At 42.5% G+C, this 21995-nt stretch overlaps 1 protein-coding gene across 12 annotated transcripts in view; it reads right to left on the reverse strand.

Annotated features, from left to right (window-relative positions):
- The window catches only part of ARHGEF3 (Rho guanine nucleotide exchange factor 3), a 347163-nt gene that overhangs the window by 200277 nt on the left and 124891 nt on the right, over positions 1-21995 (reverse strand). Inside the window, exon 1 of one of the 12 annotated variants that reach the window (XM_065540804.1) lies at positions 6100-6220. The exons of the other annotated variants lie outside the window; for them this stretch is intronic. Coding sequence (XP_065396876.1) covers positions 6100-6210 — 111 coding nt within the window. The 5' untranslated portion in view covers positions 6211-6220. Of the gene's footprint in view, positions 1-6099; positions 6221-21995 lie in introns of those variants that run through there. 12 annotated transcript variants of the gene reach the window in all.

Here is a 21995-nt window from a genome sequence, read left to right on the forward strand (position 1 = left end):
AAAAATCTTCCTAATTACAAATTTTAGTGGCTAAGATTTAGCCCAGGGTTTCCTGAGGCCTTCTTACAAATGCATGGATTTTTAAGAGCCTTCCTCTGTCTCAGGCCTGAGTAAAGTCAGGGGACCCAGCAAAGACAGCAGGTTCATTTGAACAATAAGCTTCTGGTCTAACAGAAGGAGATTAAATCCAAGACTTTCATTAGAAAGCAGGCTCTCTCCATCCACGTTGCCAGGAATTTGCAAAAAGTGTTGAGGGGTCCAGGAAATAAGCGAGCTTGGCAAATGCATTTTTCATGGGGACAAAGTCTGAGAAGGATTCTCAGAGCAAGAGACACATGGGCAGTCTTCTGACGGGTGTTCTAGGCAGAAGAACTGGCAAACTCAACAGCAAGGCAGTGCAGAACTACGGGGTATTTTGGAAGAAACCAAGTACGTTAATAGGTCTGGAGGCTGCTCTGACAGGCTTGGGTCTTGCTTCAAAAAGTGTGAGGGAATCACACCTGCTTAGAGAAAGGAGGAAGTGAAATCACTGCCTTTCAGGCAAGCATCTGGGTCACCAAGGAGCTAGCACCTGGAAGCACTCAGTAATGAGTGGCAGATCAAATGGCAGTGTCCACCGAGAAGTGGGTTTCAGATTGTCCTTGGGATTCCCTACTTCCTAAAGCCTGACTCCCCACAAAGCAAGCTAGTTAAGTGGTGGCTGGGGGAGGGGTAAGGGCAGGTATTCCTAAGGCCTCTTGTTCCAGCCTCCTACACAGGAAGGGTCCTGAATTTGAACAAGCCTGTAAACAACTTGAGATTAGCCAGCTTCGGGGACAACTCAGCCGATGAAGAAAGACAGTGCCCTGGGAAACGAGGGAGGCTGCATCACCCAGCCACTCCTCTCTTGGAGGATTTTCTGACAAGTCACTTCGAGGAGTCCTAGCAGCCAAGGCCAGCCTCACCCCAGTGAGGATTCATTGGAAATGTGAGATGACCAGGGCATACTATGTTTTCTTTCTTTTGCGGGGAGGAAGGGAAAATTCACATGAACAAATCCTAGAATGATTCAGCCTAACTTCCGGCTGCTGACTGAATGGGAAAGAAGAACTGAAACCTGTGGGCTGCAGCACTTTGTGGAAGAGGTGAAACTTGAGGGGCTCCAGGGCAGGTAGCAGTGGAGTAGGGAGGGACAGAGAGAGGGCCAACAGATGTCCTGGCAGGGGAAAGGGATGCAGCCTGCAAAAAGCAAGGCAAGAACAGGGCACGGCCGTCTCCTCTGATGCCCTTGCTCTGACCAGAAGCAATAACTCCCGGATTGAAATGGGTCCATGAAGAAGGCACTTCAAGAGGAGAATTTCAATAGTAAGAGGCTCTGATCCTCAAGGTCCACATTCATTTTGAGCTTTATAATGGGATATCAAAAGGAACAGTTTTCTCTATGGTATCTAGGATACTACCAAGTATTCAAACATGTTTATGTATTGGTTTTTACATTTTAAAAGTAACATAGCACACTGTCACACATTCAAACCACACAGAAGTATATAAAGTAAAAAGTGAGTCTTCCCAAAGGCCCTACTTTTTTTTCTATCCCGATCCCATTTGCTGGACGCACTGGGGTTAAAAAGCCAGATGTAGACAGAGGCTTATTAACCCAAATGGATTTAGGACCAGGGGTCAGGTACTTGAAAGAAAAGGCCAGGTGGGCACTGGGGCACCCCTGAGAGTTTTTGTCTTAGGTCAGTTCCAGCTTTTCGGGTTCCTAAGGGGTTAATGGCCCAGGGTGACCAGACATTCTAATTTTACATAAGACCCTGAAATTCAGGGTCTTATGTAAAATCTGTCAATTGTAAATGCTGGCAACTATTCATCACCATAAGAAGTATTGTACGGGCCACATAACACAGTTGCTGGCTACATTTGGCCCCGGGGGGCCACCGGTTTGCACCCTCTGGTGGTAATCCTTCCAGACATTTCCTTCTGTCTAAAAACACGAGTTGCTGGGTGTAACATCTTATTTTTTTCAAAAACAGAATGATAACATTGTTCTACCACTTGCTTTTTTCATTTAACATCCAGGGCATCTTTCCCTGTCACGCTGTTTTCGACCTCTTACTGCAGAGCATGCTATGGTATGGAAGGAAATTAACTCATTTAGCCACCTGCCCTGTGGACATTTAGCAAATACGAAAGATATGCTTGAAATGTCACTTCTCGTTGTCCATTCCTCTTACCTCTGCCAATGTTGATAACTCATGATGAAAGTACACCTGTGTGCAGATATTAATATATCAAACACCACAATTATTGAAACCAGAGTGACCACGGATTTTTTATGTTTTAATATGAGCACTTACCATGTATTTTCCCATGTGATCCTCACAATGGTCCTAAAGGAGGCCTTATTATCATCTCTCTTTTTGCAGATTAAAAAAAACTGAGACTCAAAAAGGTGGTGTACACCTCCCCATGGCACGTGGCCTAGAGGTGGTAAAGTTGGTTAGGAGTGGGGCCCAGCAAGCTTACTTCAGAGATCCTGCTACAAGCATACAGCCCTCAGAAGAGACAGCCAGAAACCTCCTCTGGGATATTCAAGAATCTGACATATCAGAGCACAAACCACTAGAGAAGGATTGCTAACAATGGGACAATTCACTTGCCTCTTGGAAAGAAAAGTCTCATTTTAAAGCCCTTCTTCATACTTATCCAACATAAATTCTACATAGATTGGAGAGAAATGTTAAAAGGGGGAAAAAAATACAAAATTCTGGGGGCGTAGGTTCTCAGGGTATGGTATTTTTCTTTTGGTGTATAGAGCTGAATCATATATTTATACACAGGAAACTACCTACAAGGTGCCTACGATGCAAAGATGAACTCTGTTTTCCCACAGCTGGTTACACAACCAAACTGGTAACAGTCCCTCTTGTTGGGCTCTAAAGAGATTAGCACCAAAACTGGGATCTAACTAAGATGCCACCAAAAGTGTCATGGCATCACTAGAACCAGAACCATGCTTCCTGTGTTCTTGTTCGATATATCTGAGGGTATTTTCTGTTGAGAAGTTCCAAGCAATTTCCTTAACAAAGATATTATAAGGAACATACTCATCAGGGTTGTGAGAATTTCATTTACATAAAATAAAATATTTAGATTTTAGCAGAATTACTTCTTCATTAAAAGTTGGCAAGCAACGATGATTCTTTCCATTTGAGCTTTATCCTGGCTTCTTAATGTCTTTCTTATTTGTACTCAGCAAGTCAGAAATTTCACAAAACCTTACAGTTGGAAAGGGAATTTCAAGGTCTTTAAACATATCTCATTTGATACTTCAAATTTTAAAATTCCACAAACTGAATTTAAAAACAGGTAGTAAAAAAATCTCATGGCCCAGTGCGGTGCCTCACACCTGTAATCCCGGTGGTTATGGAGGCAGAGACACAAGGATGGCTTGAGCCCAGGAGTTCAAGACCTGCCTGGACAATGTGAGACCCTGTTCTCTACAAAAATCTCAAATGGGATGGTAGCAGTGACCAAATTAAAATAGTATATTGCACACTGGCTTAGCCAAGGTTCCAATATCATAAGATTATTATTTCTCAGATGTTAGGTTTCTAAGGTAAGACTAAGGAAAAACAAAAATTCAAAAGCAAATTTAGGTAAGACTAAGGAGAAACAAAATTTGGGTGTTACTACGCTGTCAGGGAGGCAAAAAGCACAGCAAGTCAGTGAGAAATAAAAAGAACATCAAATTAGAGCCTGGGAGCTGCTCACAGTCATGCACTTTTATTGAAAGTCTTTATCTACTCCTCAGAGCTGGAAGGGTGGTTAATCCAAGTAAAACTTGAGCAACTCCTCTGCCCGCTTCACCATGAACCCTAGACAAATGGAGCAGGGGCGTCCAGACACTTTCCCAGGCCAAGGCCTATTGGACTCAAGGTGGTTCAACTCAAGAGACTCTGAACATTTGAAAATGTTGATGCTCTTGGAGAGCCCTGCTTAGTATCCCAGCTCAACAAGATTATAAAATGATGAGAAGAATGTGGGAGCAGACCTGGCTGCCCAAGGTCAAGAATGAATAAATAGAAAAGTCTTCATCTATGGTTTCAACACAGGAACTAAAAATAAATGATGCTGGAACATGGAAGTCTCAACGATTGCCAGTCATGGCTAATCTTGAGTGCTTATCTTACTGGTTTTGTTACGGGCAATCGCCTGAGCTTGGTCTTTATTCTCTCTAAACAAATCTGAACTTGTATAACCAGATTCCTCACATTATTTTGGCAACTGACACATGAGCAGCTATTTTTAAAAGTGAATGCAAAAAAATAAAATAAAATAAAGCCGTCTTCTGATGAATGGTGTAAAGCAGCTACTGGCCTGGTCGCTGCAGTTCTGCCTCCTTGACTAACACAAGAAGCAAGACCCACCTGAAGAATTTCTGCATGAAGCAGACAGGGACCGCTTGCAAATAAGCTCATACAGTTATTTCTTAGAAATATGAACACCCTGGGTGCAGCTTTTTCAAGAAACTGTCAAGTCCCCTTCCTTACACTGTCAGTTAAAAGTGAAACTCCCGTCTGTGGGTTACTGACTTCTGCCCAATTTTTAGGAAGAAAAAAAAGTTTAAAAACTGATTAGCTGATATCTATCCGCTAAAGGGCTTCCTTACTTGGAAATGAGACTTACTATTTGGCATTGTACTGTCAAAGTTGGTTAGAAGTGGAAAATTTGAATATGGGGGTGGGGGTGGTATTTCTGACACTTACATGAATACTCAGGAGGATTTTTAAAAGAAACCTGCCTATATCAAAAAACAGCACTTGACACACTGAATTTCCAAGTTAAAAATATATAACAAAAGCAAGAATCATTCTTATTAAAAAGTTTCTCACCATTATTTTGACTTCAGATAACTCTTTAGGGATAATTTCTGGGAACAACCACCTGGCTGGAATAGTTAACAGTAAATTAATATTTGGGCTCTGTGATTTTTGGCTCTGCCATTTATTTACAAGTTGAATGACCTGGTAAGTCACTTCTTAATTTCCTTGATCTTTAGTTTCCTTATCTGTAAAACAGGAATGACTCCTTTATCCCTAGCAGGGTTGCAGGGAGGATGGTAGGATACTAACTGACACAAAGTATTTAAAAGCGGAACAGGCTGGGCACCGTGGCTCACGCTTGTAATCCCAACACTTTGGCGGAAGGATCAGCTGAGGTCACGAGTTCAAGACAAGCTTGGCCAACATGGCAAAACCCCATCTCTACTAAATATATATGTATATATTAGCTGGGCACGGTGGTGTGTGCCTATAATCCCAGATACTCCGGAGGCTGCGACAGGAGAATCACTTGAACCCAGAAGGCAGAGGTTGCAGTGAGCCAAGATCATGCCACTTCAGCCTGGGCAACAGAGCAAGACTCCGTCTCAAAGAAAAGGCAGAACGAAGGATGACGGGGACTTTGGGCCATCATACCATTGTTTCTATTTTTGTATAGGTTTTAATTTTTCCATAATAAAATGTTTTTTAAAAAACAAAGGCATAGTAACATTTTTTTCTTTTTTCAAACAGAAGAGGCAATTTTTTGGTGTGATATTGGAAACTGGTTCAAATTTTCTTCCTAGCAAATTGAAAAGCCGTACCAAATTTGAAATCCATAGTTTGATTTTTCTATCCTGATTTGACTGTCAACTGGGCATCTAAGAAGAAAACAGAAACTTGCAGTTTCCCATTTCCCTTCTTCCTTCCAATAGAGAAAAAAAATGAGAGCATAGTTAAAACTTAAGTCATATTTATTTTTTAAATCTTACAATGCTGACTTCCCTGAAATCCCTGTATCCATCTAAAAAGTTTGAGACTTCTACGAAAATATCCCCAAGAAACCAAGAGATTTAAAAGCATGTATGTCCCATGACTCAGAGCGTTCATTCTGCCTAAACACCAGTGAAAGTGGTTTTTTGTTTTGTTTTGTTTTGTTTTGGGTGTGTCATGTGTACTTGAAGAATTGGTATTGCCACTTTTTCTCCCTTAATTCAGAATCAGAAAGTAATCACCAAAACGCTGGAAAATACCAAACCAAATGAGATAGGCAGAAAGGGCTTCCAATTCCCACCAAGGCAACTGGTCCTGGTTGGAAGCTCAGCACCTCCTCCCAGTTAGGGCTCTGCCCTGGAGGCTGTCCCTTTAAGTCAGACTTCCTGGTAATGCTGAGAGATTTCCGCATGCAGCTTCCTGGAGACTGTATAAGATAAACAATAAACTTTGCAACAAGATCATGGACAATAAGCCCCACGTGGCTGTAACAAGAAGCAATTATAAGCATTGACAATGGCTAGGGCATTTCCAACAGGAATGCAAGTCCGTGATAAACAGGGGAGAAACATGCTACCCCACACCTGCACAAACTAAATGATGTGTAAAAAATAGTTCCTAGCCTCTCATCACATTGAGAACTAGTTGCTTCCAAATTCAGCACTTTTTAAAAAAAAATCATTGTCTAAGAGGAAAGCAGTCAGGCCTTTCTTAAAGCACCACTACCTATTAGATGTAAGCTGCTAAGGCCCAGTGACACTACGTGTTCCTTACTCCATGGGTCTCTGTGTTACAGGAAAGGGGTCCTGATCCAGACCCCAAGAGAGGGTTCTGGGATCTCGTGCAAGAAAGAATTCAGGGCAAGTCCAGAGAGTAAAGTGAAAGCAAGTTTATTAGGAAAGTAAAGGAATAAGAGAATGGCTACTCCATAGATGGTTGCCCATTTTTACAGTTATTTCTTGATTATATGTGAAACAAGGGGTGGATGATTCATGCCTCTTCTTTTTAGACCATATAGGGTAACTTCCTGATGTTGCCATGGCATTTGTAAACTGTCATGGCGCTGGTGGCAGTGTAGCAGTGAGAATGACCAGAGGTCACTCTCATTGCCATCTTGGTTTTGGTGGGATTTAGCCAAAATCTTTACTGCAACCTGTTTTTCAGCAAGGTCTTTATGACTTGTATCTTGTGCTGACCTCCTATCTCATCCTGTGACTTACAGTGCCTTGACTGTCTGGGAATGAAGCCCAGTAGGTCTCAGCCTCATGCTACCCAGCTCCTATTCAAGATGGAGTTGCTCTCGTGCATATGCCTCTGACATAAGGGTCACCCTTTGAGTCTCCTGCAGCGGAACCCCCGACCTGGCAAGCTTTGGGGAATCCTCCAACTCAGGAACCAGAGCCCACATTCTACCAAAGGAGATGAGAGTGCCACACACTTGTTTCCCAGCCTCCCTTGCAGTCACAGCATGAGAACACGAGCAGGCTCAGCCAATCATGTGCTGGGATGCAAAGCAGCAGGGCCACTGCAGACCCCATTCTGCGAGGGTGGTGGCAGCTTGCAGAGGTAGAGTGAGGGTAGACTGGGTAGCCATGGCCTATAACCAGTGTTGGTGGTGCAAGCCATGGCATCTACACCTACCCAGCAGTGGTAGCAATAGTGTCTTTACAATAACTGTTTGGTGGTATAATTTGGGGTTGTCTCTGTTTCCCTGGTCCTTCCAAAATTCTCTGAGCTACCCTAGACATTGTAATAAATTCATTTTCTGCTTAACTCAGCTGTGTCATCACTCAAGTTCAGCTCACAGGAGGCTTCCCTGACCAAGCTGTCTATAGGACTATGCCCTATACCCCACCATCTTATTCTCTATCACAATACCCTATTGATTTCCTTCCCAGTACTTATCACATCCTATAACCAATCCATTTCATGATTAACAATACAAACTACCATTGATTGGGGGCTTGCTATGTGTCAGATGGTAGGCTGAGCTAATTTAATTCTGTGAACACCCTATGAGATAAGTACATTTATTAGCCCTAGTTTATAGATGAGGAAAGAGGCTCAGAATGGTTAAAAAAGTTGTCCAATGTGCCAAGCTTGGCAGTAATGGAATAGGGACTGCAGCCTAGGCCTGCAGCACAGGCTCTTACCACAGTACTCATTCAGGCAGTGACTGAATACACACTGGCCACAGTGCAGGCACCAAGGCCACAGGATAGCCTGGCTCTTGTGGAGCCCGGAGGTTGGTGGTCCAATCTCCCACCTGGTATTCTACCTGTCACCGAAAACCCTTCTTGGGGAAGAAATGCAGACTGACATGTGCAAAGATGAGACCAGCTTCCTTTGTTCAACAGGAATGTGCCCAGCTCTGTGTTCAAAGCATCAGGCATGCAAAAATACCTCAGAAGCTCACAGGCCAGAGAAGACGCAGACCTGTACACAGTGCTCACTGCTCAACCTGCTGGTTCCCACAGCCTCGAAGCACTGGGCTGCAAAGGAAGAAGCCAGGGACCATTCTCAGGGTCTCCCCAGTGAGAGTGCCATTCCAGCTGGTTGTTAATGATGTAGAGGAGTTGCCAGGCTGAGGAGAGGGGGGCCAGTGCAAAGGTGAGAAGTGGGAACAGCAAAGTTCATTCGGGAGGCGAGGAGACGGTCAAGGGGTCTGTGGAAGGGATGGGATGCAAAGGTCAGAGATGAGGTGCTCGGAGCCAAGGAAGGAGTTCCAACTGTACCCTGCAGGAAATGGGGAACCAGGGCAAATCTCTCAGCCAGAACAGCTGCACGACCAGATAGAAATTCTTTTTGTCAAGAACAGTGGCCATGGCCATAGAATACAGTACTAGTCAGATGTTTTTCCTATGTATTTTTAAAGTACACATACATAAATATATTTGCTAAAAGCCAGGAATTGTAATAACAAGAAGTTCCATTTCCATGCTTTCCAACTCCCTCTCCTGGCTGAGTAAGAAGTGAAATAAGTCTGCCCTTCCAACAGAAGGAGTTAAACACAGCCACTCCCTCCTGTAATGTGAAATTACACAGAGCTCTCACATGGATAATTTATGGAGAAAACAAGGAATTCCCCAGCTACTTGATTTTACAACTCCAGTCACCCAGATTCCCCCAGTGTGATAACAAGAACCTCACCTCTGGGTTGTGTCATCATTAAAATGAAAAGCTGATTTTTATTTTTTAAAAGAATGTGTGTGGTTGAGCCACAAAGAGCCTCCTGGGTTGAATGAATACCCCGGGAGTGCTGGGAGGAGTCCCCAGAATGACCCTCTGAGGCTGAGAGAGACTCATGTTTAGTAACAGGCCTCAGGGAATGCTGTGTTAAGTGTGCAGCCCCAGAGGTCTGGAAATGCCAAGCCAGCCGAGGTGGTGAGGGCATAGCAACCAGAACACAGACCAGAAATAAAGGAAGGCAGTTTAGCACAGAGGTGAGGAATAGGAGTTCTGAGCCAGATAACCCAGGTTCAAATCCCAGTGCTGTCACTTAATGTGTGACCCCTGATCATTTACTTAACTTCCCTGTGCCTCTGTTTCCTCCTCTGGTAAATGTGAATAATAAGAGGACCCACCGCAAAAAGTTCTTGTGAGAATCAAATAAGTCAAATATGTATCATTGAGCATAGTGCCTGGCACATAGTAAGTAACAACTGCAGTTTCCTAGAGACTGTAAGATAAACAATTTTGCAGCAACGTAACAGATAATAAGCCCCCATGTGGCACAACAAAAAGCAATTATAAGTGCTGACAATGGCTAGGACATTTCCAATAGGAATGCAAATCTGTGTAAATAGCTGTTGCTGATATTACATACAATAATCTTATATAAAAGTATAATATATAACATAAACATATTTTAAATATACTATATGTAACATTATAGAATATGGTTAAAGTGATTTTATTATGATCTGCTTTAACCCAATTTAACAAAGAGTTTTTCAACAAAAATGAGGGGTCTGAGGAGGGGAGCCCCAGGATCAGGCACCTAAAGTGTTTTGTGCGGTATTTCCAACCACCTGGAGGTTCAATGTCAGGGTTACCTACCATGGACCACAGAGCCAATCTGCTAGGCCAGAGTCCAGGTGGTACCACATATGAGCTGCAGAGTTGGGAAGTCATTCGACCCATAAAAAACAAACAAACAAAAACCTTGATTTCCTCATCTCTGCAAAGGGGATAACAATAGTACTGCCTTCACAGTTTGTGTCAAGCACTGGTGCTCAATTTTACATGTGTTTTTACATAAATCTTTCTAACAACCCTGTGAATCAAAAATGATTATGATGTCTATTTTATAAATGAGAATACCTGAGGCTCAAAGACGTTAAATAATTGCCAAAGAGCACACAGCTAGAATGACATGCAGGAAATCTACCCCAAGCCAGCACTTTAAGCCAGCCCTCAATTCTGCAGACACATGCAGCATGAGAAGGATGCACCAAAGCTCTTCAGAGCAGGAGAGTACTAACCAACACATGTGCTGGAATCACCCTTTAAGAAGGGCATGTGTTTCCCCACTGCAGGCCCCAAAGCTTATGGCACCTATAGGCAGTGAAAAGAAACTCCCCCTTGCTGAGCACCTACTATATACCAGGCACCATGTTGAGTGTCCTGCCACATCTTGCCACCTTATCACCATAGAAACCCTCTGAAGCAAGGACTAGAAGACATTGAGGCTCAGTGAGGTTGAGTTCCTGGCCCACGGTCACAGAGCTTTTCAGTGGCAGCATCCCTACACACATCTGGGTCCGTTCTGCTCCCACTCAGGCTTGGAGACAGGTTCTGAAAACACTCCTTAATGTCCCTTAGGTGCTCCTCTCCCCCTCATTACCTCCCACTTTGAAAGCACAAAGCTGCTTATTTTGCAGCAGGAAAATGACCATGGGGGCTGAGTAGGGCCATGGTGCAAACTATGATTACTGCAGACAACAATTTGCATTCCAGATCTGAAATGTGCTCAGGGCTCCACTTGAGCCCTGTAATCAGCTTAGCCTTTGCCCAAATCTCTCTTGAAATGAAGACATATGAGATGAACTGAGACACAGCAGGATTTGGAAACTTGCCTCTGCCCCGCAGTGAACTGCCACCTGAGGAAAAACCATGCCAAGAAATGGCCAGGGTTGAGTGGGATTTAAGCCCCAGAGAGGTCGAATTCCTCTGCTGCAGAACAAAGAAAACAGCAGCCAGGACAGTGGACAGGCAGAGCCACATGGGTAAAGAATCAAAGGCAGGAAATGCATTACATAACACACGGGTCTCAGTGAGGAGGTGGAATGGCCACCCTTCCCTCCTTTATCAGAAATGACTGTCTTGCCTATGAGTCACATGTCAGGATATGGTGACCTTACTGCACAGGACAATAAAGGACACGCACAAGGTCAGCAAAAGGCCTACTATGTGCACACTGTGAGAAAAGGGGCATCCTCTGCATTAGAGAAAGAGCTCCAGGCAGGCCTATCCAGGACAAAAAGGCTGCGATTTGGGTCCTCTGGGTTGGGGAAGGAGGGTCTAGAAAGGACAGTGAGAGTTGGGGATACCAGAGTTTTTAACCCTGACTGTGGCCTCTTCTACTCAGTCTGAACCACAGAAGGATTTGCACTAATTATTTCAGTCCCAAGTGGCTAGAGACATGGGTCCTGGTTAACTGAAATTTACCACAGCCCAACTTTCTTTTGCTACAGAAAGAAGGGACGGTTTACATGCCAATTTCCATCACCCCAAATCCAGACTAAAGAGCTTCACATGAAATCTCTACTGAGCCGACAGTACCTGCAACCTAAATCTAGACCACCCTCAAAATCAGAATGTTTCTCAAACTTTAATGTGCCCACACATCACCTGGGGATCTCAATGAAATGCAGCTACTGCTTCAGGTCTGGGGCGGGACCTGAGATTCTGCATACCTAACATGCTCCTGAGTTCTGTTGTCACTAATGTACTATGGACCACATTTTGAGAACCTTACTAGAGGACATGTAGTGACTTAAGCAGAACCCCCCAAAATGTATTTCCTATGTTTCCATAGTCACGGTGACAAGTGGTGACTTCATTCTAAAAGCAAATAAGTAAACTCAAGCACTATGTATCTTTAAAATTATTGTTTCCAGGCTCAAAACTTCAGCACTTCTACGTTATTTTATTAGTAGCTAACATGATAACTGTTCTTGAAGGAAAGCCTTGTGTAGATGCTATTAACTGAGGAAAATCCAGTAGAACTTCCCTTGGCTGATGTTTCCGGAATAGCCCTAGATCCTCTGAGGTACAAAAAACCTGAAGCCCCAAAGGACAATGCAACTGAGCAATGCTTTTGCCAGTGCTCTCCCTCACTGATGACCCTCTCCCACTCTTGGGTGGCCAGCCCATTGCAGTGCAGCCATATTCCTGAGGCTGGGTCACCTGCCAGCCCCCCTCCCACCAGCTGTGACTGGGATCCTCTTCAGGAGGTCCTCGTCAGTCACAGTTGCACCTTCCCAATCTGACAGATACCTTAATAAAATCATTCATCCAATCCAAAGCATTTTTTTTAATGCTGGAGTTGGCTGCCCTGTCCCGTTATGCAAACAGTACACAATGAGATGCTGATAGCATCTCTCTACCATTGCCAACACAAACCCTGCCAGGCCAGCAGAAATGAACCCGGTGGCTGTAAGCAACAATAGTTGCATGAGTTTGTTTAAACACACACAACTCACAACAGGTAAAAATGTTTTGAACTCCTCCTATTGCTAAACCAGAGACTTTTAAGGTTGGTTTCTTCTAGAAATAAAACCAGCGTCAAGTGTAAGGAACGAAAGGCAGCTGAAGGGAAACCACCCAGAAAGTGAACTTTGTGTTTCTTCCAGCAACACACACAGAGGCACGGATTTTTGGATAGATTTTTGATGAGAACTACTGAATCTGAATTAATTGAGATACTTGCATTGTCTTTGCCTCAAAGTAAGGACTCTTTCCTAATCTTGTTCACTGCATTTTTTTGACTTTTGCTCTTCGAGTTCGGTAGCGAAAATATTTCTTAATATATTAAAGAAGTTCAGTGCCACTAAATAACATAAAATTACATGTAAGAGATACCATAAAGCTTAAACCAAAACCCTAAAATATATATTTTTAAATGCATGTGGTAAGTGAAGGGAAATGGGCATTTATTGAAGTAGGGAGATGATGTTCAATACTGCGCTCAATGAAGGGCATTTGACAAAGCACATCAGAATGACTAATGAAACCAGATGAGGAAGTCATTTCCTGAGCAACAGGTATCAGGAGAAAAGAAAGAGCGAAACGAGGACAAGTATTTTAGTGGCACATATGCTGGGCCTCTTAGTCACTCTGGATAATGAGATGAGTATATTTTTAAAAGAAGAAAAAAATGACATGACATCAAGACTGGAAGAATAAGGCAGCGGGAGCCTTTATTATGTTTCAAGAACAGCAAATCTGATCCATTTGTACCAATTCTGTAGACTTGAAAAGCCTATTCCAGTCTAAACCTCAAGGCTTTTCCCTCCTCGAGAAGTTTGAGAAATTGCTGATGAACTTTCTAATGCCTGGCAGAGGTTCTTCTTAAGAAAAAACACTTTAGATTACAATTACACAAGTTCCATGATGGGAAACATACTGTTGGGTGGAAGGTATTTTTTAAAAGCCACATGTCTTTTTGGCCAGGTGCAGTGACTCACGGCTGTAATCCCAGCACTTTGGGAGACCGAGGCAGGCAGGTCACTTAAGCCCAAGAGTTCAAGACCATTCTGGGCAACATGGCAAAACCCTCTCTCTACAGAAAATACAAAGATTAGCCAGGCATGGTGGCATGTGCCTGCAGTCCTAGCTACTCGGGAGGCTGAGGTGGGAGGATCACCTGAGCCCAGGGGGTCAAGGCTGCAGTGAGCCGTGATCGTGCCACTGCACTCCAGCCTGGGTGACAGTGAGATCCTTCTCAGAAAAAAAAAAAAAAGCCGAATATCTTTTTGATCCCCAAACTCCTAAAACAAATTTGCAATCTGTAGTTATCTGAGTTTCATAATTAAACCTAAAGGGAATACACAGGCTGCCATATTAGGTATTTTTCTCTGATTTTTCCAAAGTGATATTCCAAAGTACTGGTCCAAGCAAGCGCTCCAAACTCATAAAAATAATGTGCCCAACACAGAGAGGCATCATTGAGCTACCTATTAATTCTTTGGAATATGAATCTTTTGGTCCAGGATGATTGCTTTAGAGCCATAATTTTTCTCTTGGCTGAGCACACAGTATCCATTCTTACCAAGGTGCTTTCCTCCCCTCTCAAATATCCAAGTAAGATTTATGGGGTTTTTTGTTGTTGTTGTTGTTGCTGTTGCTGCTGTTAGAAGAAGACAAAATTCCTCCAAGTTCACCTTTACCGAGTTCTCACATTTGAAATTCCTCCACAAACATATGTGATGCCATATTTAAAAATTCCATCTTAAGTAAGCATGGGATTTAGTCCAATTCATTGCATTTCTGACTTAGATTCATTTCTGTTGCCTGTTGGGGAGGATTTTTATTCTTAAACCTTAAAACCTAAGACTCCACTCAAAATTGCCATTCAAATATTTGTCTTATTACTTCAGCTTTTTGCCCCCTTAAATATAAAAATTAATATATGCACCCCATAGAAACGTAGCAAAGTCAAAACAAAACAAAAATCATGTATAACCTCACTTCCCAAAAGGAAACCATCATTAATATTTCAGCGTATTTTCTTTTAATCCTCAAGTGCTTTTTTTTCATAGCCCAAATTGTACTGTATATACAATTTTGTTTCCTGCTTCTTAAAACATACCAATAAACATTTTTCCTGAATTAAAACTCTTCCTCAACCTCCTCTTGTCACTTACAACTCATAAGAACAAAACCACACTTTACACCAATTGCCTCACATTAGTGGACATTCAGACTTTTTCCACTTTTTTTCTGTCATTATAACTGCTGCAGCACTAAACATTTTCGTGCATAAGTCATATCTCTGGTGACTTCCATGGGATAGATTCCAGTCATGGAATTATTGGGCCAATAATTACATATGTTTATGGTTTGTGACATAAATAACCAAACTGCTTTCCAGAAAGATGACCAAGTAACACTACCACTGAACACCTATGATAGAGTCCATCCTACAGTACCCTCACCAGCATTTTGAGTTATCACTTTTTAAAATGCTAATTCTGAAGCTTTAAAAAATTTCCAATCCTCAGAATGACCTGCTGAGGTCAATTATTTCAACTGTTACCTCATTATCAAAATAATCTTCTTTTATCCTTCCAAACAAGATGTTAATTTGTACCACATCAAAATTGCAAACATGAGAAGAATGTAGTCATTTGTTGCATATTTTCATTGGGCAACTAAGGTGCCGTGATTAAGAAGCCAAGAACAGTTAGTTCAGTACCAGTCTGCGGCAGTACACAGAGAGTTGCATGCAAAATAAAGTAAAACCCAAATCTACTGCCAAGCGTCACAAGATACACACGATCTGAATTACCATCAGTCAACACCTATCAGAAGGAATACATAGAATGTTCAAGAATATATCCAGACTACATTTAAAATTCATTCAATAGCTTTTTGCACAACAAATTTTCTTTCTTCCCTCTAAATTGGTACATATCTCCATATGCAGCAAGTATGTCTTTTTTATTTAAGGGCACATCTACACAAACAGCAAATGGTCCAGACTCAGTCTTCCATAACCTAGAGTCTGAATTGATCACTCTACAAAATGGAAAAATGTTTATATTTTTAAACTTTTTTTAGTTTTTAATTTTTTTTGAGACAGTGTCTCACTCTGTCACTCAGGCTAGAGTGCAGTGACACGATCACAGACCACTGCAGCCTTGACCTCCTGGGCTCACGTGATCTTCCCATTTCAGCCTGCTGTGTAGCTGGGACCACAGGCACACACCACCACACCTGGCTAATTTTTGCATTTTTTGTAGAGACAGGATTTTGCCATGTTACCCAGTCTGGTCTTGAACTCCTGGGCTCAAAGGGTTCACCTGCCTTAGCCTCCTAAATTGCTGGATTACAGGCATGAGCCACCGTGCCCCCTGGAAAAATTATTTTTAAAAAGGAAAGTTTTTCTAGTATGCTAGAAATGTTTGGGGATTGATATGGTCTGACTCTGTGTCCCCACCCAAATCTCATCTCAAATTGTAATCTCCATAATCCCCACATGTACAGAGAGGGTCTGGTGGGAGGTGATTGGATCATGGGGGCAGTTTCCCCAATGCTGTTCTCATGATAGTGAGTGAGTTCTCGCAAGCTCTGATGGTTTTATTAGTGTTTGACAGTTTTTCCTTCACATGCTTGCTCTCTTGCCTGCCACCATGTAAGATATGCCTGCTTTCCCTTCCACATATGATTGTAAGTTTCCTGAGGCCTCCCCAGCCATGCAAAACTGTGAGTCCATTAAACCTCTTTCTTTATAAATTACCCAGTTTCGGGTATTTCTTTACAGCAGTGTGAAAACGGACTAATACAGGGATATAGTCCTCACGTTCCCTTCCCAGGATATTTGTCCCACTTCACCAATGTTGCCCACAGCTCCTGCTGAGTGAGTATGGCATAATAGTAGTAGCAGGGATGGAGGGAATATTTACTGAGCAGTTACTATGTCACACACCCAGTGCTAAATACTTGATATGATTATTTAAGTCAATCCTCATAATAACCCTATGAGCTACATATGATTTCAGATGGGGAATCTGAATCTCAGGGAGGCTGATTACTTGCCCAAGCTGGTGAGTGACAGATCCATTTGACCTTGACTCTCTGGCCACAGATGACTGAACCAAGAGGTAGAGAAGCCCTTTTAAGAGCAAGCCAGCTGACTGCCCACCTAGTGCCCACCTTGTGGAGCCTAGTGCAAGAAAGATAAACTGATGCAATTGAAGTTTTCTTAGGGATTTGGGGATGGAGAAACTGAGACTATGCCATAAGCTGCAGGAGAGCGAGCTGCTGAAAGATCATGCTGAGTTGGTCCAGAGCTGGCATCATGACAAGCCCAACAGTGCCACACACAAGGAGGAGACACCAGGAGCAGAACCTATAGGTCAGTAACAAGTGAAGGCAGAGAGAGAAGGGGAATAAAACTGACCCACAAAGAGAAGTCCTAGGTTCCTGCAACTATATATTCTCTTATTAAAAAGCCATTTTCTTGAGGTAACGGAGCAAGTGCCTATTCTTTGCCAAAAACTCTGTCTAAAATATCCACCAAGAAATGACAGTAGAGTCACTCCCCACTCAGGGTCTGAGCTCTCATGAGTGTCTACCCTGGTAGCAAGTTAGCATCACTAGTAACAACCCAACTGTATGCCTCTTAATAAGATGCAAGTAACCAGCATCCCTTAGGATGTTTTCCTGTCTAAAAGTGTTCAGCCTAAAGCAAACTAAGTCTTTAGATCTTATAATCATTACCAGATTATAAGAAATATAGAGAGCTAAGGAACAAGTTAAATGACATCATAGGGAAGCAGTCAGATAAACCCAAATGTGAGACACATTCCAAAGTTCCGTGGTTTTTTTTGAGACAGGGTCTCATTCCATTGCCCAAGCTGGACTGCAGTGGCACAATCACAGCTCACTGCAGCCTCCAACTCCAGAGCTCAAGTGATCCTGCCCAAGTAGCTGAGACTATAGGCACGTGCCACCACACCTGCCTAATTTTTGTATTTTTTGTAGAGATAGGTTTCCTCATGTTGTCCAGGCTGGTCTTGAACTCCTAAGCTCTAGCAATCCACCTGCCTTAACCTCCCAAAGTGCTGGGATTACAGGCATGAGCCACTGTGCCCGGCCTCCAAAGTCTCAAAAGACAAACTGGTCTTTTCAAAAATTGGAGGGATGAGGGGAGCGTCTGAGAATCAAAAAGGCTTAAGAAACATAACAAAACGAAATCATGGTCCTTGATTGGATAAAAACAAACAAACAAGAAATCCAGCTAGATGTAGTACCTGATCCTTGAATGATTTGGGGGAAAACCAGTTATAAAAGACAACTGAGAAAATATGAATATAGATGGAATATTAGGAAATGTTGGAGAATTACTGATAACTTAGGTTTGATGATGATGCTATGATAATGTGGGAAAACGTACTTATAATTAGAACATATATACTGAAATATTTAGACATGAAGAATCATAGTGTCTGTAATTGTGTTACTTTGGAATGGTATAGCAAAATAAAGCCAAACTCTATCAACAACTAGAGACAAATAAGTAAAGCAAAAGTTAGGAACTGTTAATTCTAGATGGTGAGTGTTTGTTGCACTTATCTTTTAACTTTTCCATATGTTTGAAATTTTTCATAATAAAAAGTTGAAAAATAGCACACAGTAAATAAGGATCATGGAAACCACGTAGGAAGACACCACGTGAAGGCAGACATCCCTTCTCCCAATAGACCACACTCATTAATGCCTCCTCCCTGCTAGAACAAGTATTGTATATACACCTTCAGTTTAGCCTCAGAGGAAGCTGTTGCTTGTTTTTAGGGGGTAGCCTGCACAAAAAGCCCATGTTAACATCTAGAATCACCATCACTCCAATAGGATAGACAGAGGAAATGACAGAGTCACCCACCTAACTTGTGCTGAGTCATAAGTTTTCTCCCCATCCTCTTTTTAATGAAGTGGTTTAGTTAAACCTGCATAAATTAAATGCACTTCCCTGAAGTCAGAGCTTTACACTTAACATAAATTTTCATCTGTCCATAAAAATTAATCAGTCTCATTCCCCCTTTTCTCTAAATGAAATGTTAGGTCATATCAGCCCTGAGATACAAAAACACATCATGTGTTAGCAGTATTCTGCTGTGCAGAATGTCTCCTCTTCCCTGAATGTGTGTTAACCAAGGGGTCAGGTGCTTGGTGGTCCTTGGTGCTGCTACAGCATCTAATCCCACTGGTTTTATTTCCAGCACCACATAGGGGTTGTCAGTAACAGCCATGCACAAAAAAGCTGGTCCTGAAGTTGTGTTCATTGAGATTTCCAGGGTTGGATGGCAGAGATGTCATTCTCCTGAGTGGAGAATGACAAATGCAGGAGGCCCAAAAATCAAGGAAGAGAAGAATTTTCATCATCACACTTAGATAGGGCAGCCCATTTTCAAATGGGCCCCATGCAATCAAGATTAATGACTATTTGTTTTTAGAGACTACTAATTTCAATTACAGAGGAAGAATAAGTTTGTAAGACTTATTCATCTTCAATAATAGAATATATTTTAAGTGATGTTACTTATAATTAAGTGGTTAATAAGTCAAATGTGTGCACCTAACATAGACAAAAAGGGATGGAAGGAGCAAAACATACCTAATATTCATGAGGCATCTGGTTACACTAAACATGCATGAGACTTACAAGGCACTAAATATACAGAGGCACTAATAATGCTTGAGCACCTAACATACATGAAGCCTTAACTCGGCTCCCCATTGAAGATACCTATTCTAGCCTCACGTGTCTTCTGCCCAAGAGATAAAACAGAAATTAGCCAGCTGTTCATCCAGCTAATTGGCAAACTGCGGTACAGACCAGGTGTACTTGTCCCTGAGTCTCTTTGATAAAGCTAGTGTGTGCCACTGGCCCGGGGCGCCTTTGTCTGTGAGTCTCTTGCTTGAAGTTCAACTCCAGTCCCTGTAGCTGCATCATTAGTGGTGAAAGCTGACACTGTACAGAGAGACAGGACATACGGATGTTGCAAAGCCCAGGACTCAGGTAGTGTGGTCCTTCCACCCTGCCTGCACTCTCTATGAAGTGTGTTAATGGATCCCATCTTTTCCCCCTTGCTTCTAGCTGTGTCTTTCAATTGATTTAATGGGCAGTATGATTTGGGCATTTAAAGGGGGGTAGTATTAGAGCCACAATCCTATCCAGTCCAATCTATTCAGTAGGCCACGTTCACTGTGAAGAGGAAGAAGTTGATGACAGAGAAGAAAATCCAGTGACAGGACTTTTACCAACCCCCACACAAATCCCCATTCCCAGATTCAGACACTGACAGAAAGAGAAAATAAACCTAACATGGAAGAAAGAAAGGGAAGTTTCGGCTTCAGAAAAGGGGGATTTTCTAAATAGGTATGTTCTCTCAGTTCTCAACATCACCACCTCCTCTCATGCTTTCAAATACATGACGGTCTTTTGGAGGTAGCAAGATCACTACCATGACATTTTTTTATATGTAATAAAGGCTACATTTGATTAAAATTAAAAATAAAAATTTCCATGAACAGTCATCAATGTCACTAACCACAAAACAATACTGAGACCGATTCTTGGACCACCTTCTGTTTAAAACCCCTGACTGAACTCCAATACTTCCCAACAGTCTAGAAATGGCCTTAAGCCATTTCAGAACACAATTTTCTAGGACCGGCTATTATTTTGATTCATCCCGAGGACTATTATGTTTTATGTCTTGCTGAATAGCTTGCCAAACAGGCTATTCTTGCTCCCAGAACAGATTGTCTGGGTTGAAAAAAATCAATAACCAAATGGACTGCTTCTAACCAAAGATGAAAGGAGTTAGGAGTTTTGCCCACATGGAGTCAAAACAGGAAAAAACGGAATCAGGATGATTACCTTTTATGATAGGAGGAGAGATGGAGAAGAATTTTGTAGGCAAGAATTATTTGTATCTGCCCCAGTGCCTCCTTCTCCTTCTAGAAACTGCCCCTTCTCCCCCACTGTTACTATGGTTACCATAGGAGTCACCATGGTGGTACAGCACGATCCCACTCCCTGGCCACTACTGATTGGTAAAAGAGTATCCACGTGACCCAAGTTGGACCAATCAGAATCCCTCCCTAGTAATTCTGGCTCTGAGAGAGAGAAGGCTGTCTCTCTGTAGATGGCTGCATTTCCACTGTATGGAGAAACGGAAAAAGTCAGTTGGCCAAGCAAATGTGCTAACAGCAGAGAGGAGTCAGGAATTCTAGTGGGCTTCCAGTGCCTGGTTCCAGGTACTTTTGAGGCTCCACTGCATTCCATGAAATACTTCCCATACCCCTGTATCTTTAAAAACTCTCCTTGATTAAGCTAATTTGAGTTGAGTTCCTGTCACTTAGAACTAAGATGTCCTAATTAACCCAGAAGGCCAAAGTAAAAGCATATTTTACCCTACATAACTCTGGAACTAAAAAGGGACTAAGCACGGACTAATCAAAATGATAACTATATAAAATAAACAGGCATCTATAAACTCAAAAATGCAAATCTGTTCAGCTGGCACACAAGCCTACTGTTAACTCCCACAGACCTCACATATGGCCAGAAAAAGAAACGGCTTTAAATTTACTGAGTTCCAATGTTCCTGGCATATTTTTGGTGTCAGCAGGTTGAAGATGACACGAGCTTTCCCTCACAGGTGTCAGGATCTACACAGCCTGGCTTCTCTACTGCCTGAAGGGAAATGAGACACGCAGAACTAAGTGGAAACCCAGGTATGGTCGGTTTTGTCTTTATAAGGGTGCAGCTCACATTAAAAAAAAAAAAAAAAAAAAAAAAAAAAGCATCTGTTAAATACTTATCTTTAGAAAACAGTCATCTCAGGAATAAAGGAACCCTAGTTATATGGAGCTAACATTTTCTGTACACTTACCTACATGAGAGGCATTCTTCAGGTCACTTTACACACATAATTACTAAGTCTCTGGTTTTCAGGAAATGGTATTATTTATCCATACTCATTTTGCAGCTAAGAGACCTGACGCTCTGAAATGTGTCTGAAGACCCCAATCTGGCATTCTGACCCCAAAGCATATACCTTTTCACCATCTAAGCTGTTATTATGGCTGCCAAGCACAGTTCACCAAACTCAGACTCTGGGCTGACCAATAAAACTGCTAACCCAAGGGCACATGGAATTAGCCTCTAGATTGACTGTCAGGGAGGTGGGGAGGACCGGGAGAGGAGGTGGGAGCAAACATCTTGAAGCACAGCAGAGTATAGCACAGCATGTGCCAGCCTCTTCTGTGCACCCAGATTTCATCAGTCCCCAGAGGCCATTCCACGGCACATGTTCTGTTTTTGAGGCAGAGTCTCGCTCTATCACACAGGGTGGAGTGCAGTGGCACGATCTTGGCTCACTGTAACCTCTGCTTCCTGGGTTCAAGCAATTCTCCTGCCTCAGCCTCTCAAGTAGCTGGGGTCCCAGGAGTGTGCCAACA

The sequence above is a fragment of the Macaca fascicularis genome, chromosome 2 (genome assembly GCF_037993035.2).
Source record: "Macaca fascicularis isolate 582-1 chromosome 2, T2T-MFA8v1.1".
NCBI classification, from domain to species: Eukaryota; Metazoa; Chordata; class Mammalia; order Primates; family Cercopithecidae; genus Macaca; species Macaca fascicularis.